The sequence below is a fragment of the Nestor notabilis genome, unplaced genomic scaffold, assembly GCF_000696875.1.
Source record: "Nestor notabilis isolate BGI_N333 unplaced genomic scaffold, ASM69687v1 scaffold17153, whole genome shotgun sequence".
NCBI lineage: Eukaryota > Metazoa > Chordata > Aves > Psittaciformes > Psittacidae > Nestor > Nestor notabilis.
In genome coordinates, this window is record NW_009921629.1 from 925 (window position 1) to 1,317 (window position 393).

Sequence of the window (393 nt, forward strand, 5' to 3'; positions counted from 1 at the left end):
CACCACAGCACATCCCACTGCAGCAGGACGCATACCTGCCGGAATTGGGGTGCTGGGGCCGTGCCACAGGGAGCAGCTCTGCTGACGAGGTGTGGGGCTACAGCGCTGCCCACTGCAGCCCTCACTGTTGGTGCCCCACAGGTTGTGATCAACCCCAACTTCGAAGTGGCAGAGAGCGACTTCACGAACAACGCCATGAAGTGCAACTGCAAGTACGACGGGCACCCGTGCCACAGGGAGCAGCTCTGCTGACGAGGTGTGGGGCTACAGCGCTGCCCACTGCAGCCCTCACTGTTGGTGCCCCACAGGTTGTGATCAACCCCAACTTCGAAGTGGCAGAGAGCGACTTCACGAACAACGCCATGAAGTGCAACTGCAAGTACGACGGGCACC

General features: G+C 61.1%; 1 protein-coding gene across 1 annotated transcript in view; it reads left to right on the plus strand.

Moving 5' to 3' along the window:
• Nucleotides 1–393, plus strand: part of LOC104403180 (lysyl oxidase homolog 3-like) — a gene marked incomplete at both ends in the record, with an annotated part of 1,529 nt that overhangs the window by 896 nt on the left and 240 nt on the right. Inside the window, one exon of the mRNA XM_010011239.1 lies at nucleotides 142–227. Coding sequence (XP_010009541.1) covers nucleotides 142–227 — 86 coding nt within the window. The remainder of the gene's footprint in view (nucleotides 1–141; nucleotides 228–393) is intronic.